The sequence below is a fragment of the Xiphophorus maculatus genome, chromosome 20 (assembly GCF_002775205.1).
Source record: "Xiphophorus maculatus strain JP 163 A chromosome 20, X_maculatus-5.0-male, whole genome shotgun sequence".
NCBI classification, from domain to species: Eukaryota; Metazoa; Chordata; class Actinopteri; order Cyprinodontiformes; family Poeciliidae; genus Xiphophorus; species Xiphophorus maculatus.
The window spans coordinates 18,040,403-18,054,146 of NC_036462.1; the positions used below are offsets into that span (position 1 = coordinate 18,040,403).

The 13,744-nt window shown below is 37.0% G+C and overlaps 1 protein-coding gene across 1 annotated transcript; it reads right to left on the reverse strand.

Moving 5' to 3' along the window:
- Positions 1-1,388: 1,388 nt before the first annotated feature.
- LOC102224760 (transketolase-like) lies at positions 1,389-11,585 on the reverse strand. Its single transcript, XM_005807288.2, has 14 exons — positions 11,300-11,585; positions 10,071-10,188; positions 9,870-9,983; positions 9,662-9,759; positions 8,266-8,457; positions 7,978-8,096; positions 7,647-7,843; positions 6,361-6,525; positions 5,362-5,518; positions 4,773-4,903; positions 4,576-4,659; positions 4,373-4,466; positions 3,814-3,936; positions 1,389-3,237 (listed from the first exon to the last, which is right to left on the reverse strand). Exons 1-14 carry the CDS (start codon positions 11,404-11,406, stop codon positions 3,050-3,052), a joined length of 1,887 nt encoding a protein of 628 aa, XP_005807345.1. The 5' UTR covers positions 11,407-11,585; the 3' UTR covers positions 1,389-3,049.
- Between the last annotated feature and the right edge of the window lie 2,159 nt (positions 11,586-13,744).

The following is a 13,744-nucleotide window of genomic DNA, read 5'->3' on the forward strand; positions in this document are numbered from 1 at the left end:
CTAACTCTTGTTTTATTATTATACACTGACATTTTATAACTTTAAATATGGCTGCTGTCATTCCTTAATCTTTTTGATTTATCAGTTCCCATTTCTTAATTGGTTTACAAGCATAAGTGTGTTGCTTGATTGTGTCACTAATAATATTTTTCTTCTTAGACCTGCCTGCCCATACTAAAAGCTGCAAAGGGCTTCCATATGACAAAAGAGGTAGGTTTTTGCATTATAATAAAATCCCACTAAGCCACAGCTCCTTCTAAATTAATTGGCATTATTGGTAAAGACGCCTAATCCTTAAAAGAATTAACATTTAGATTCAGTAACCTATTTTATTGTAGTACTCTCACCTTGAGCCACCTTTATCTTCCCACTCAAGGTATATTTTTGGGAAAAATTAATCCTTATCCAGCCTTTGTCACAGTCAGAAGTCTCTCTTATTTTTTGCCCCCAAGAGAGGTACATTATCACCTAAATCAGGTTGCCATTTTAAAACAAACTTATTATCCTTGATGTTATATGTTGAACTGTAAAAGCCTGTTTCGTAGATGCCTCTGGGTTGCTCCACTGTACAACACCTGTGCTGCAGAAGTAATGGCAAACTGTTAATTAATTTGGAGTACAAAAGCTAATTTAACCCTTCACCTCTTTTCAGATGTGTACTGGGGATTTGGTCTTGCCTTTTTTGTGGCCTACTTGAACCTTCACTCTTACCACGGTAGGTAACACATACTTGGTGGATGCTTGATAGAGTGCTACCTTGGGCATATGCTGTTTCATGTGGTTAAACACTCTACTTTCATTTTTAGTCTACACTCTTTCATATGGATGTGGAATCATGATGTTTGCTCTAAGAGGTGCCAAACGAAAATATAGCTTTCTGAGGTACGTAGGCTTGAAAAGTAGTCACAGTTATGTACTTGAGAATTTGTAGCTTTTACTTCTTCAAAATTTAGGTTCAACATGTCTCAATACATTGGAAAGTTAGTTGTGGTCTGATGTAAAACATTACATGTTTTCTTTTTTTTTTGGACAGGAAAAGGAGACAGCAGAGAGCCTGGAGGTAGCATCCGTTTATAACCTTAGGAAACAGAAAACGGGTTTGAAATCATAAAAGCCAAAGAGCAAACATATTCTGATAAACTGTGAAGAGTGAGATATGCCAGGAAGTCCTCTATGATGCCATGAAAGAATGAACGTTGGACTTTGCTTTATTTTTATTTTCTCTTTTTTTGTAGATGTAATAAAAAACTCCTCAGGAATGTGTAGTATTGAAATGTTAATATGATACCAATATGTAATTTTCTTTTGTATAAAAAAAATGTGTTTAATATTTTGAATTTATTTAAGTTATGCAGACACTTGTCTAAATAAACAGAACAGAACACAAGTTTTCAAAGTCAAATGCAGAGGGCTTTATTACATGATAGTATGGGAGATACAAAATTTCAAGTAACCAAGAAGGTGTTTTGCTTTTTCTCATGTTCACAAGTCAGATGTAACTAAAAATTGCAGCTACAGCCTTTTCTTAGTCATACACTGTACCAACACTGGATGGACCTGAAACCCTGAGGTGTGTTAGTCTGAAGAGCTGTAAAAATCAATATTAAAAACAGTGCTGAAAGGGAAGAATAAGGAAGTGAAACCTTATTTAATGGTTTATGATTTCCTCACATTTCTTTGATTGTTTTTTATTCTTCTTTTTTTTGTCCCCACTACCTTCTACAAACAAGAACCCACATGCCACCTTTCTGACACTGTTGACACAATAAACACATTAAACTGGGCCCCACCCAGTATTAAAACATTAGAGAAATTCACAACTATGTCTTGTGAAACAAAGTAAATAAAAGGGCACTGAAAACCACATGAAAGTGAAACTAACATGTAGAGATGCACCGAGAAATCAGCTGGTGATCAAAATTCAGCTTGGTTGAGTGCTACCAAATTGCTCTTACAACAGCAGTATTTGGTGCAGAGGTTGTTACTGAGGGAAGACTAGTTATTTTCTGTTTCAGTTAGGGTTATAGAAGTTAAGCTATAGGACATCCCCAAGGTTAAAAAAAGCAGTTTTCAATGGAATTTTTATTTTTCAGTGACAAATGCCATGCACTCATTGTGACTGCTTACAAATGACAAATAGACTTCGCCAGCTTTTTGTCATTTCATTCTTTTTTACCCAAGCTTCTCGTGAATGAAATATTGTCATCTGCATATTTCAACTCGTTCCAGCTTTGGGGACTTGGCAAAGGAAATAGGAAAGGGGCAGATTTACAAACTTTTAGATATCTCAAAAATCTGGATGTATTACAGCAGAGGTAGACCAGGTTAACCTTCTAAAGTTTTAACCTCTATCGTGAAAAAGGAGGAACTGAGAAATATTGACAGCCTTTTGAAAATCTCAGAGTTCAGGTAAGAATCTACTCTTGGGAATACAAACAGAGATGGGTGTTTACAATTGCTAATGCTAATCATGCTAATTGCTAACATAAGATGAAAGACAACTTAAAATCTAAATTCTCATCTGTCTGTAAAATTAAAAACACTGCTTTACAGAGACATTTCTGTCTGAGAATATAACTAATGACAAGAAACCTGCTGATATTTCTTCAACAGAAAGGAACTAAAATTGGTTTTGGTAAGTCAAAGCTTTTCAAAAACAACAAAACCCAGATTGGTGCATCTCTAGTAATGTGTTAAAAATAGAACAACAACTTGTTTCACACAGTGATAATCCATCAAGGGCAAAATAACCAATGGCAACAATTGAAACCAATCCTCTCTCCGGATTGGTCCATAAGAAGGTAGAGATTAAAAGTAAAGATGTGTGTTAGAGGTTATTTTATTTCTCTGTGTTAGGATGAACGCACAAAAGGGAAGTTAAAGCAGACATCTACATAAATGTGAACTGCACAAAATCACAACACTTCAGTACATTTTTTAAGTGAATGGTTTAATGATAAAAATGGGTTCTGTGCTTCCACAACATACATGACTGTCTATCTCCATCTGGAGGGGATTAGTTAGAAAGGTGGGTGGGGCACAGAGGAAATTACTTGGCATTAGCAGAGCTGCTGAGCATCTTTCGGATGGCCTGTGCGATGGCATCGCGGTCTATCCCATAGATCTTCAGGAGCTCATGAGGTTTGCCACTTCTGGGAACGTGGGACACAGCCAAGCGGTGCAGAGTAAACCCAGACTCGTTGACCATTGCTGAGGATACTGCCTCCCCCAGACCACCTGTTAAAGAACGGTTTAGTCCATTGGAGAAAAAAATTCTACACATTCTCTCAGTAAGAAATAAAATTATTTTATGCCAAGAGAAAACAGTTAAAATCAACAATTTCACCTGATGTAGAACATAAAAAATGCAGTCCAAAGTATTAGTGACTAAAGCTGCTAAACATTCTTCATCAAGTACAGTATACACTATAAGCCTGCGCTTTTATCCTATGAAGAGCTGTGCAAAGCAGACTGTGCTATCTAGGTCATGCTCTGCCCCACAGGCACATGCTCAGTTAAGGAAACCTGACAGCACTCTGCCTCTCTTTCTTTAACATTTACAAAACATAGACTCCACTACCTTCCCTCCGATAGGAGCACACAACAAAGCATCGTCAGCCAATAGGTCAATGCCAGCACAGCATGCGTGTGTCACTGAGCCAATGGAAACGTGCCACCACGACACAGTAACACATGAACCAATGGCAGAGCTCTAAAGCCACATTATGCTAAGATGCTTTTGGCTACCAGGCTGGTGGTGCTCATATAAAATGCAGGAGCAGTGTGGCGTGAGTAACGATTTCTGAAACCTACCTTCGTAATAGTGGTCTTCAACAGTGAGGATCCTTCCCCTGGTGACGCGTGCATGGTCGATGATGGTTTTAATATCCAGCGGTTTGATTGTGAAGGGATCAATCACTCTTACAGAGATCCTCTCTGGAAGATGAGTTTAATGGACCAAAACAATCCGTAAGCATATCAATTATTTGACGAGTATAACTAATATGGAAAACTGAAAATTATACGTAATTCTGTAGCTTTTTCTGCAATGTTTCACACGCAAGATGGCCATGGACATTTTTTTATGGCTATTAAATTATGGCCAGTCCTTTTTGTAGCCCAGGAAAATAAATCAGTTGAAATTCAAACCTATTTTCAAATTTCCCATCAGTATTTAGCCTTAAAAAAGATGTTCAAAGTAGAGTTTTGTTAGCCCTTTTGACCACAACCACCTTAAAGAACAAGGGAAGTCTTGATGTGGTGAACTTTCACATTTCAGGCACATTTTAAGGTTGTCCAGATGAAAAAAACCAATCTTTTCTGTCTTTTCAGTAAAATTGTGCTCAGTACTGTATTTCTTGTTGTCTTGTACCTTTCTTGAGATGCTCAGCAGCTGCAATGGCTTCATGCACAATTACTCCAGCTGCAACCACAGTCACTTGATCCTCTTTGCCTTGGAACACCACCTGGCAAAGACAATTTTTTTTTCTATTTTAAGTTGCTATGTTTTATGTTCTTTTTATGTTTACCTATGGAGCAGTTCATTTTTGCTAATAGGAGATAATAGTCACTCACCTTTGCCTGTCCAACATGAAAATCCTCATTGCTGTTGTAGATGATGGCATTGTCTTGGCGACTGGTTCGAATGTAGCAAACACCCTTATTAAAGAGAATAATCAAGAAAAGCATGATTATTTTCATAATAATCATGTTAAAGGACAGTTTTGCTTTATGCAAGGGTTTTAATACTCCTATGGAGAAACCATTCCTACCTTTGTGGTTGCAGCCAGTTCCACAGCCTTTTCTGTGGTGACACCATCACTGGGGTAGAAGATTGTAGCAGTAGGCAGGGCCCTGAACATAGCCATGTCTTCTAGAGCCATCAGAGAGGGGCCTTCCTCTCCTGTCAGAGGGTAAAATTATTATAATCTATACAATGCATCCAACAGCAAGGCAAATTAGTTTTTTTGGTGAGTTGTTGCATGCAGGAGAAAAAAGGTCATTCTGGATGCAGGGTACCTGGACTAACAAAGGGATACTTGGTTCCCTGCTGACAGCTTCCAGTGCAGACACAAAAGGAGAAAGAGGGTAGGATTGAGTTAGGACTGAAAGACCAGTGGGGGGAAACCGTAAGGAAGCCACAACATAAGAGTGGAAGAAAAATAATAACTGGAGATTCATTAAATTTTTTTACATTTTTCCTAAATTTACTATTATTACAGTGAGTGCAAAACATAATCTAAGAAGCCAAAGGCTGTGAAGTTGCCAGACACAGTGTGAAGGTATAAAAGTGGATTTTGTGATGGGATATCTGAGAAGACTGTAGTAAACATGGCTTATTATTAGTAGCAATCTACTAACCAGTAGACAGACCACAGTGGGAGCCACACAAGTTGATGTTGCTTTCTGAAATCACTGCCATGCGAATCTGATCATAGGCACGCGTAAAAAAGGAGGCAAGGGTGCTGGCAAATACAACGTTCCTCTCGCGGGCAGCACATCCCATGGCAACACTGACCTGCAAAAAAAGGCTTCTTATTATGTATATAGGTGTAATATTCCTGTGTCAAGGCAGACAGATGTGGGTCAAACAAACTTGACCAAAAAAATACATCTCTGAGAATTCAATATTTCTCACAAAAACCTTCCCCCAAAAGTCTCTTTGAACCAAAGACCAGTTCAGCTTAGAGTTAGTGAGAGTAGCTTTCCAAAAATCTCTGCAGCTTATTTTGCCATATGGGGGGAATCAGTGACATACCTCATTTTATGAATAATTTCCTTTGTTCTTTCTTCTTATCATAGCACCATAAATATGTTTTGTCAAAAGTAACATATGGTATCAGGATTTTTACTGTTTTATTGTAAGCTATAGCATATAAAATTACGTCAGATTATCATTCTCACATAGCCTATTTGGAAACCATTACATTTTAACGTTTCTCCTGTATTCAGCCAGATGGTTCCGTCCTCTGTACTGATTAATATTTTACTTATGAATACACTTGTCATGACGGTTTATCGTCACATGCATGCACGCATGACCTACATTAGAGATGACTGCTGGAGCCATAGAGTCAGTCTGATTGTCTCTATGTTACGATTTAATGAAAGAATTAAATGAAGAAAAAGAGAGGTATTTAATAACCAGGATGATTAGAATATGTCGAATTCAGCATAAGAAGGAAGGTAAAAACCACTTAGGAGTCACAATAAAAGAAATGCTAAATGCAATCTCTTCTGCATTCATAAAACATTCTACCAGATAATCCGTATTAAGAACACAACACTGAAAGTATCAAAAAATAGAACAGCTCTCTGGTTTAGTGAACATTTTTATATGTATTCATTTGGGGATCATACCATGTTCTGCTGAGCAATGTAGCACTCAACAAAACGGTTTGGATGTTCATTCTTGAAGATCTCAGAACAGGTGAGATTATTGGTGTCTCCATCGAGGACTACAACACGTTCGTTGTAGCGACCCAACTTGGCGAGTGCCATTCCATATGCCTTGCGAGTGGCAATCTGTAAGACAAAATTCATAATCCAGCCATCAGTTTTGATCAAGAACACCAGTATAATATTGTGTTGCAGTTATTAATTTGCAGGTCTCACCTGGATTCAACCTAACTAGGACTTAAGTCACAACTTGAATTAAAAAAAGGCTTTCGTCACAAAGTTAATGCTCGTATACATGTCATTTTAAAAGAAAGTTTGTTTCTGAGAATAACTTTTAGTCAATGTATATTTTCAGCAATTATTTGTCCTCACAGAAAGAGATAATTGTGGACAGGTTTAAATACATAAACAATTGATAATACACAGAGCACTCTTAAGGATTTTATATATCACAAATAATAAGACCTTTTAATTTTTCAGCAGTAAAATTCTGAAATACTAGCTAATGCTATGTTGTACATAAACAGCAGCAGGAAGTAAGATATTCTGTTGAAGCTTAGGTATTTTTGGCATTTGTTGAATATTATTTTTAATAAACTTGTTAACAATTATAATAAATTATGTAATTACATAATTGATAAAGCAACATTTTTCTGTATTTCACAAAAAATCCTACTCAGAAAATGTAATTGTTTCCTAACTTCCAATGTGTAACAGCTGCCTGTTCTTTTTTTCTTTTTTTATTATTTTACCTTTCAGAAATGATTAACTTTGCAATACATTTGGATTATGTAAGTGTATTTTCATACAATAATACTAAAATGAAAATTATTGCACTCAGTAGTGCATAAAATCTGACTTGGGCTTAGAAAGGTTGTTTTCAAACTGTCATTTTTAAAAAACATTAAAGCTGCAGTAAATGTTGTTAGATTAGCTAAATGGCCTTAAAAAAGAATATGAACATACAAACCTGTTTGCACATTACATGTATATAAACAATGGTACAAATTTAAACAGACATTATGTATTTAATTTGTTATGCATTAGCAAAGCTAACAAACCATAACTAAAATGCTAATTCTTTATATTTATGCTCTAATGTGTTAGCATGAGGCACAATTTAAGAAACACAATGTGCCATCTTGGAATTGATGTGAGATGTGGTGATTAATTTGAGATTTAACAGCAAGAATTTTGTTAACAGACATATAAAGGTGAATTGATGCATTTGTGTAAATTTGACAAACTTTTTCTCCAGGCTTGTAGTTCGGTGCACTTGGCATGCGGATGTTCCTCAGGCTAACAGGAGGGGAGTCCTCTATGGGAGCCGGGGGGTAAAGGTGCTTGCTGGTGTTCATAATCCGGCTCTGCAGATCCTTCATAACCATCTCAGCCATGTCTTTAGGCAAAGCTTTGGCATGCCAGCCCAGTTTATCCTCTGCAGCTGAAACAGCACACAAAACACATACAGACATTTTTAGTTATGTCCCTTGAAGCTGATAATGGACTGTGTGATGTTTTGTATTTTATGAAAGAAGTGAGCCGTCCATTTGCAGATGAGGAAGGTCAAACTATTACCTGGAATCCCTTTGCCTTTGATGGTTTTAGCAATAATTGCAGTAGGTTGATGACGTGGTTGGCTCAAAGCCTTGCAAAGCTCTTCAACACTGTGACCATCCACAATAATGGCATGCCAGCTAAACTCAAACACACAGATGGACTCACAATAAAATAATGCACATCATTATTTATATTATGGATAATATGAAAATGTCAGTGTTGTGATTATTTTAACAAATTCTACTATCATATTTATTTCTACTCTGACTATTTCTACTCATGTTGAATTATCAATGTACACTATACCCGAAAGCCTCACAGCGCTTCTGATATTTCTCTACATGATGCTGCAGTGGTGCAGGGTCACTTTGGCCCAAGCGGTTGACATCCATGATGGCCACCAAGTTGTCAAGCTGATAGTAGGAGGCAAACGACATGGCTTCCCAGACAGAGCCCTCCGACATCTCACCATCCCCCAGCAGGCAGTACACACGGTAACTGAGGTGGATAACAAAATGAGGGGCTTTTGTCAACATCCTTGTGTGTGGTGTATACTTGGTTCTGTTTGTTTCTCTGATCAACATTTTACACTCAGACTGGATTTCTGTTCAAATCTGAGCTGTGGCTTTATTATTAAACCCATTTCTAAAATAAAATGAATCTATACAAGTAGACAAAGGAATTGTTTTTTTTTTTTTGAGAAAATATTTCTGCTTACATAGATAGGCTGATATAAACAAACAAACAAACAAAAAATATGAATATCTGATTTTAAGCCCCCTTTTAAATAATGATTTTCTCATGAAGAGAAGCAAGAACCAAATATAATCAGAATTGGACTCTATAGTTAAATGTGCTTGGGTGGTTAAAATAATTGAGATGTGACTGCTACGCTCTGTGATTATTAGAGCAGAAGAATTGTGAGTGCAGACATGTAGCTGCAGCACACACCCACTGAATGTGGAAATCCTCATGAAAATGTATTAGAAAGGTGCATTCCTTAAGACCTAAATTTTATTTACAGAATTCTTCAGTGTAAAAATCTTACTTTATTAGAGTACTACACCCTTTCAAAATTTAAGGATACTACCTTGTTGTGTATTTTTCTGTGACCATATGCATTTATCATGATAATGTAGCTGGGTAATGAAACATGGATGTTCACAGCAAAATTTTACAAAATAAATAAATAAAAAGTTGAAAGAAACTGCTAATAATTCATTGTGCACATTTGGATCAATGACACCAACTGAGGCATGAGTTCTGAGCTGATCGGCTGTTGTTAGAAAACAGAGGATAAGTAATCACCTTTGATGGAAGAAATTTGATGGAAAAGCATGCAAAGAAAGAGAAAGAGAAAATAACATTAAAATTACAAATGCAGTTTTCCAGATAAAAATGCAAAAAAATTCCACAGGTGACTTCAACAGAGGCATGTTTGTTTGTAAGCTTGTTTTTTGGAGAGTTTATATTTAATAAATAAAATTGTACAATAAAATTGTAAAACAAACTAAAATGTGACAATAAGAAGTAGAAGTGACAAGTTATGTCGAAAAATATCTTTATTGAGTTTACAGAAAAGTCTAGGGTGTTTCCATTAAGTTGCCAGTCAACACATGATAAGGTGCTGAAGTACCTTGAAATAGTCCCTGAAATTTTTATTCTTCGCTGTTGTCCAGTATAAATGTTTGTGATGGATTACCTGGACTTATCAAAGTATTTCCCAGTGTAAGCCATTCCACAGGCCACTCCAAGACCCTGCCCCAGTGATCCAGTGGCTACATCAACAAATTGTTGCCTCTGAAAACACATGAATTATGAATGTCATCAGGAGGTGGAGGCTGTTGATTCATTGGATGTACTAATCAAGGATTATCCCTGTAGGTGTAGTGCAGTTTGTGACTGTTTACCGGAGTTGGGTGTCCCTCCAAGGTCGAGTCAACCTGGCACAAACTGAGCAGATCACTCTCCTTTAGGAAACCAGTCTCAACCCACATGGAGTATAAGGCAGGAGCAGCGTGACCCTGAGAACAGACACAGCAGCAGCTTAGAATGCCAAGACATGAATATGAAGCAGATTCCTGACCATTCCTGAGAACACTGCAGCTCACCTTGGAAAGGATGAAGCGGTCGTTGTTGAAATTTCTTGGATCTTCGGGGCGGTACTTCATGGTATGGAAGAAAAGGACAGACATGATCTCTGCTACACTGCAGCATGATGTGGGATGGCTGTACAACAGAAGAGATAAGACTCAGAAAATCCCACAGATTTAGCTTAGTGCTTTGCCTTTACATTTTTAATTTCAGGGCCAATAGAAAGATTACCCATTTCTATGTAAGCTGTTTCCTTTAGACAAATACTGCAATAGTTCTGGATCAAGGTCTTACTGATACATACACATGTTCATGTCTTTTTTTTTGCAGAAATTTAAAAATGTAACATCGGGGAATCTCTTTATGAATTTTAAATGAACAGTGCTTAGACGAGGAACTGTTGGAAATGCAGACATTGATCTCAAAATAGACTTGACTTTCTAAAAACTGCAGTTTAATTTTTTTTAACGGGAATATAAACGTGTAAATGTCAAATCTGAAAGGTAATCATTATATCCCAAAGAATACACAAAACAATTTTTTTCAGCTCTGTAAAATCCAAAATATTTAAGTGACTTGCTAATTTTAAAAAATCTGACTGTTGGTTTCAAAGCAAACAACATTCACAAAAAAATAAACCCAGTGCACTGACTATTCAAAACAACATACTCAGCCTGTAGTGACATGTAATTCACGCATTAATGCTCACAGTAATGCATGAACGGAGCCACTCCATGTTTCCATTGTCAGAATTTTAAAAATCAAATCTACATATTTTACATATTTAAAATAGTGTAAGGGCTTAATTATATATATATATATATATATATATATATATATATATATATATATATATATATATTTATATATATATATATATATATATATTTATTTATTTATTTATTTATTTATTTATTTATATATAAGATGCAGATCACAGGCCATACAAATTAAAAAAACAAAACAAAACATTGAATATAACCATTTTTTATATCAATAGACCAAAGGAGCACGATGCCAGAACACACTGTTCCTTTGAACCTTTGTGTGCATGTGTGTCTTTGTGTGTGCATCGGTGCGGGTATAGCTCAGTCGATTTGCTCAGTCGATTGTTTTTCCAAATTGAAAAGCCTTATTTAAGTTTCTCCCAGGTATGCACGTTTTTGCTGAAAAGTCCTAATCCAAGCATCGAGATATCCTTTTTTCCAGATTTAAAGAGCAGGCGATGTTTGTGGCTTGAACTCACCCACTTCCAGCTGCAGTCGTTGCCTTAATGGAGTTGATTCGGAGGCGGTTGGCGATGTTCCTCAGCGCCTGCACTGTCTGCTGGTCAGGTTTGTGGTAATCCTCCATGAAGTCAAAATGTTAAGTTCCACAGCACCAGAAAAATGGAAAATGAATGATGAGTTTGTGTGTTTTTGTGTAGGTCTGAGCTTTGCTAGAGCAGCACTTGTGTTTGTATGTGTGAGAGGGACAGAGAGAAAGAGGGTGAGCAGAGAGCAGAGGCTGGATTTTATCCTACAGGGTTTACAGACAAAATGCACAAGGACAGATGCACATACACACCCATGGACATTCAGACACAGAGGAGGGGGCAGGGTGGTAGTGGTGGAGGGGGGGGGGGGGTGGTGGTGGAGGGTTGTGGGATGGGTGTTGCTGCAAAAATATAATGCCATATATTCCACTCTTTCTATTGGCCGCAGTGTGACGGTTATGGTGATGGGTGAGGTGTGGTGTTTTAAGCATCTCTGCTTGATCAAATGTGACATTACTGTCTCAACTAATACATCAAAAACAACATCTGATTACACCTTGTTTTGTACTGACAATAAGCCACACATTTTTGTTGCTAAGGCTTAAAAACTAGTTACTCAAAAAATGCACATTTGAAGTTACAAGAACAAGAAAAAAGAGGTGCCCAAAATAAATTAATCATATAAAAGATATATCAGATATAAGACATTGATGACCTTTTACAGCAGGGAATAATGTGCTTAAATGCTAAATCTACAAAGTAAAAGAAAAGGGACACATATAAAGCTCAGCTGATTAGATAAATCTGTGCATTGCAATAGTATTCCTGCCTTTCAGAATTTTTGACATTTTTTCATGTTACAAACTCAAATCCCAAGGTATTTTATTAGAATTGTATACAATAGAAGAACATGAAATCTATTAAAAGCTATTCATTAGCCACTTCATTAACTACTATTGCTTCAATAGTTGTGAAGCAGAAGGAAAATTATGATTTTTAATTTAAAAAATGTGTGCTGTTTGTACAGGAATAAAATATATTTAGTACTAATGACCCAATAATTTGCAGATCAACCTTTAAGTCTTCAGAGTATGGCTGTACCATTTTTGCATGTTTACAATTGGGAAGTTTTGCCTTTTCTTCTGCAAAATAGTCCAAGTTCATTCAGATCAGATGGAGATCATCAGTGAACAGTCATTTTGAAGTCTTGGTTTAGGTTTGACCTTTGGGTTATTCTAAAATATGAACAAATAATCCACACATATTTATCCATCAAGCAACACATTAAACATGATCACCTCATGTAATTTCGGCATGCAATAAAGAAAAATACCAAATCCAGGCTCTTAACTTATTATTTTGTTTAAATTGTACAATAAGGGTGTGTTCCAAAATTAACAATAAATAATGAGATACTCTTTTATGTTATTCAACAGTGCTTTGGTGCTTGGTCTCATCTCAAGATAATCCCCTTTGAGCCTGTAGATTACTCTGCCATCTACAGGATAATCTTTGTCAGTACATTTGACCTGTTTCTATTTTTATGCCATCTGATGTATAATCTAAGAAGACAAACTGAAATGTGAAAAACCTAAAGTATAACATATAAATTATTTTATACAATTACTGCTTTGTAAGCATCATGAGTGAGGCACATTTGGTCCTTCCCTTTTTGACTTTATTACACTGACAGTTTGGTTCAGGAACTAGACATATGATGATAATTTTTCATGTATTACTCAAATTCACAACATTTCCTTTCAGAAATATTGTTTCAGAATAGTTTATGAATTGAATTATTTTAAAGAAATAAAAAAATACTCCCAAATCTTGCATGTAATTGGCTGCTGCAAGTCAAAACTTAGTTTTGTGACTGTTTCATTTGTGATTGATGTCATGCTGAGGTCTAACTTCTTAGCCCACATGCAGAACAACACCAGAAGCCGAGATTGATTAAAGAGATTTATTACAACCAAAGGGAAGGGGGGGGGGGAAACAGATAAACAATCCGGGAGCGCTTGGGACTGGATCTCAGGTCAGCCAGGGAAGAAACAGACGGTAAGTTTGGGGTCGAGGAAATTTGGAGATGGCGCTGACTGAGAGCTTACCTCCGATCGGGAGGAGAAAGGACTGGGGGGAAAAACCTGGGAAATCCGGAGTCTGTTTTGAGGCGCGGAGGGCTGCGGGCTGCGGCGGCGTTGGAGGACGGACAGGTAAGTCTGAACTGTTCTGCCAGAAGCAGGCTGCCGAGCTGTAGGTTCGGAGGGGTCCTGGGCTGGATCTATCTTCAGCACGTCTCAGGTCAATCAGCTGAAAAAGGTCAGAGACACAGATGGATCAGAATTCAGGAAGCAAACAGGAAGAGTAGAGCTGGAGTGAGCCGGTACCATAACTAGCTAACAATCTGGCAGGGAAGTGTCAGCAGCCTCCTCCAGT

Excerpts from the sequence above, each read along its gene's own strand:
- LOC102224760 (XM_005807288.2), bottom strand. The coding sequence starts at position 11,406 with ATGGAGGATTACCACAAACCTGACCAGCAGACAGTGCAGGCGCTGAGG. Across the intron at positions 10,189-11,299 it reads ACGACTGCAGCTGGAAGTGG|CCATCCCACATCATGCTGCA; the intron begins GTGAGTTCAAGC and ends TCTGTTGTACAG. Across the intron at positions 8,458-9,661 it reads AAATACTTTGATAAGTCCAG|TTACCGTGTGTACTGCCTGC; the intron begins GTAATCCATCAC and ends TATCCACCTCAG.